Source organism: Topomyia yanbarensis, chromosome 2 (genome assembly GCF_030247195.1).
Source record: "Topomyia yanbarensis strain Yona2022 chromosome 2, ASM3024719v1, whole genome shotgun sequence".
NCBI classification, from domain to species: Eukaryota; Metazoa; Arthropoda; class Insecta; order Diptera; family Culicidae; genus Topomyia; species Topomyia yanbarensis.
This window is the reverse complement of record NC_080671.1, coordinates 330,276,211-330,279,291: the sequence shown is the minus strand read 5'-3', so window position 1 is coordinate 330,279,291 and position 3,081 is coordinate 330,276,211. Positions and strand designations below refer to the sequence as shown.

General features: G+C 42.6%; 1 protein-coding gene across 4 annotated transcripts; it reads right to left on the bottom strand.

Moving 5' to 3' along the window:
* Positions 1-220: 220 nt before the first annotated feature.
* LOC131683891 (DDB1- and CUL4-associated factor 12 homolog) lies at positions 221-2,358 on the bottom strand. 4 transcript variants are annotated; one of them, XM_058966272.1, is made up of 5 exons: positions 1,656-2,358; positions 941-1,597; positions 695-883; positions 421-610; positions 221-354 (listed from the first exon to the last, which is right to left on the bottom strand). In XM_058966272.1, the coding sequence occupies exons 1-4, from the start codon at positions 2,034-2,036 to the stop codon at positions 452-454; spliced, it is 1,386 nt and encodes a 461-aa protein (XP_058822255.1). In that variant the 5' UTR covers positions 2,037-2,358; the 3' UTR covers positions 221-354; positions 421-451. The 4 variants fall into 4 exon arrangements, with proteins under 4 accessions (XP_058822255.1, XP_058822256.1, XP_058822254.1 ...); XM_058966273.1 differs by having other exon boundaries at positions 221-610; positions 1,656-2,156; positions 2,215-2,355; XM_058966271.1 differs by having other exon boundaries at positions 221-610; positions 1,656-2,134; positions 2,215-2,355.
* Positions 2,359-3,081: the final 723 nt, after the last annotated feature.

Here is a 3,081-nt window from a genome sequence, read left to right as displayed (position 1 = left end):
AAAAATATAACCGATTGACAAGACTGTTTCAATACGCCAATCGCGGACACTATACACGAGACAGAAACATTGTCAATAAATATATTGAGAAGACTGCTTCAATCTATCAATCCCATTTAAATTCTACAGGATCAATATTTTCATGATGACCTTACACCATCAATATTTCTGCTCGTATAGGGTCCGCTCTAGTTGCATGCTAAAGAATCAACATTTCCAAGACGCCTTCATACCATCAATATATTGACCAAACACTTGATTATTGCCAATATTTCTACTTGGGGAGGATCCATTCCAACCAAATTCCTACTTTTTCGATAACCTGCCAGACGTTCGACCGACACTATGTGAGTGCTGCGCATGAAGTATAGAAAATAAATTATGTATATACCATTGTCCTATGGGGTTCTGCTTTCTTACGTGCGCTATTGGGCTGTTTCCCACGTCCCTATTATTGCCAGATTCCCGCGTAGTTTCCTATGAGCGTGGCCGGCAGGGGCCCGCCTGCCGTGAACAGTCTGGTTCCGCTACTATCGTAACAGTGAGTGTAAATAGCCGGAACGTATTTGATCTGCTGGAAGTTGTCCATCTCTTCTTCGGGAAACTGTGCCTGTAGGAACAAAAGAAACCGAAGCGTCAGATGGATATATGTCAGAGAGTCTCGCGGTGGTCCAACATCACACAGTATACTCACTACGTAGCCCCGACTGGCTTTTAGCACAACTGTGCGGGATGCGCTGGTTTGCGATTCGAGATATTTGCCAGCACGGATGTCGTAAAACATCAACATCCCAAGCCCGGTACCAATGGTCAAAATATTACCCTGGAAGCTGGCTGAACGAATTCCACAACCGCTGTAGCGCGAAGCAACTTTTTTCACGGCCTTTAAACAACAAAATGTAAATTTTACCCGTTTGTTTTGAATGTTCAATATACTAACCTGCAACGTTCTAGGATCCAGGAGCAGTGTATAAGACCGACAGCCCACGGCATATAATCCATTGTTCTGACAAGCAATACACACATTTTCCTGACAATTCGGCAGTTTTCTGGATAACTTTTGCGAAAACGTTTCCGCGTTGAACAGATGCATGTATCCGTTCAATGAAAGCAGTGCTATCTCTCGGTACTCCTTGTTAAAGCAGAGAGCCCGAATTTTCTGCGCACCTCGGCACTCCTTTACCGAGACGGGACTAACGTGTGCATACGATGGTACAGCTTCCTGCTCTTCGCCTTCCTTGGCTGTGGGGAAATCCATCGTTTCCTCATTTATGCGCCATAGGGCAACCTTTGTATCGCGTGAACATGATACCAGAAACTGATCATCCAGCCAGCACATATCAAACACCCAATCCCGGTGACCATTCTCACCGATACAGAGCGGATCCAACGTCGGAAGTCGATAGATTGCAATATCAGCCGAATGGCGCGCACCCGTCGCTAGCAGACTATGACTCGGGTTAATCTGGCACGCATGAATACCGCACTGGGTATCCGGACTTGCTCCACGATTGTTAGGCAGCGTTGGGATTGCGTCCACTTTTCGAGTATTCACGTCGTACACCATCAACTTGTTACATTTAGTTCCAAATACCACCTAAGGACAATCAAACGAAATAAAGTATCAAAAGCTGATAATATATTTAACTAATTACCTGGCGATTGCTGAGCCACTGCGAACAGAACACTTTATTAATATTCCCCAGTGATATCGGGGTTTCCTTAAACATATCGTGCGTCAGGATATGCCGACTAGCGTAGGCCGGATCCACACTCCGCTCCTCCCTGAAGTCTGATTCCCGACTGCGAACATAGTCCACGAAATTGAACGAAGTGCTTAGAATCTGGTGTTGCTGGGCTGGAGTTTCCTCCTCACTATCACTGTCTTCGTAGGTTACAAAATCGTCTGGTTTATCGGGCTTTCGCCGTCGCTCCTGGCGTAGAATTCGTGCCCTCGTCCGTCGCTCCTCCAGCCTTGAAGGAATATAGCAGCTCGGACGGATTCCCGCAGTGGGTCGTTTTACGGTTTTAGACATCTTTGATTATGTGGGTACGATAGAAGCAACCAGTTCACCTCGACTGTGGAACTTCGCCACCGAAAATGGAACCCCTGGCACTGGCTCAAAGTACGCAGCTGTATCGATTTGAGATGGATTCTTTGTTTTATTATTTGAGGCCAGTATCAGAACATTTTCTATGTCTGCATCAGCTTACCACATGCACCAAAGGATAAGAAACTGATTGACACTGACCAGGATTGATATGGAACACCTTTCAATCCAACTTTTGTTAAATTTTTCAGAGCAAAAATCTACGTGAAAGTTTGTGATTATCAAAAAATATTTCTGATTTTTGACAATTTGTCGCTGCCGTTGGCAAGTGTTGCCAATTCTCTTTTGCTGCTGTCGGTACAAAGCACTTTTTATTCAAATTTCAACTGAGCATATGTAATTAAGAAAATAAATGAAGAATAAAATCTTTTTTTAATAAATCGATAAGGCTTTCTAAAAGCAACAGTACATATGTCAAAACCTTAAAACTTCAGAACGATTTTTTATTGGTTTCCTTCGGAAATGGAAACACGTCCTAGTTTGACATTATCGGTTTTATTTGACTGTGGTATTAGTCACACGGGTTTGCATTTTTCAAAGTTAACAGGATGGACCTGATGTCAAACCTTATTCGATTATCCATTAATCGAATAAGGTTTGAGAGCTCGAATAACAGCAACGATCCATCGATTATCATAATTCAATATTAATTCTTCAAAAGGGCTAATGAGATTTTTATAAACAAGCTTATTTCGCTCATTATTCCGCTGCCGAGTTAAATTTCATGAAAAATACACATGAATCAACATCTTAACCCTTGGTAGAATCACTTTAAGATGTCTTCTGTGTTGAAATCTTAACAAATTAAGAGATCTTATTAGCCCTATTCAAAAGTTTTCACACTCGCACTGATGCAATTTTAATGGGTGCATAATTCGACGCACAACCCGTTGGCGCATAGCAGAAAATCGCAATGTGGATTCGCAATAGCATGTGTGCGCATGATAAGTTCAACATTAGATGAAATTTT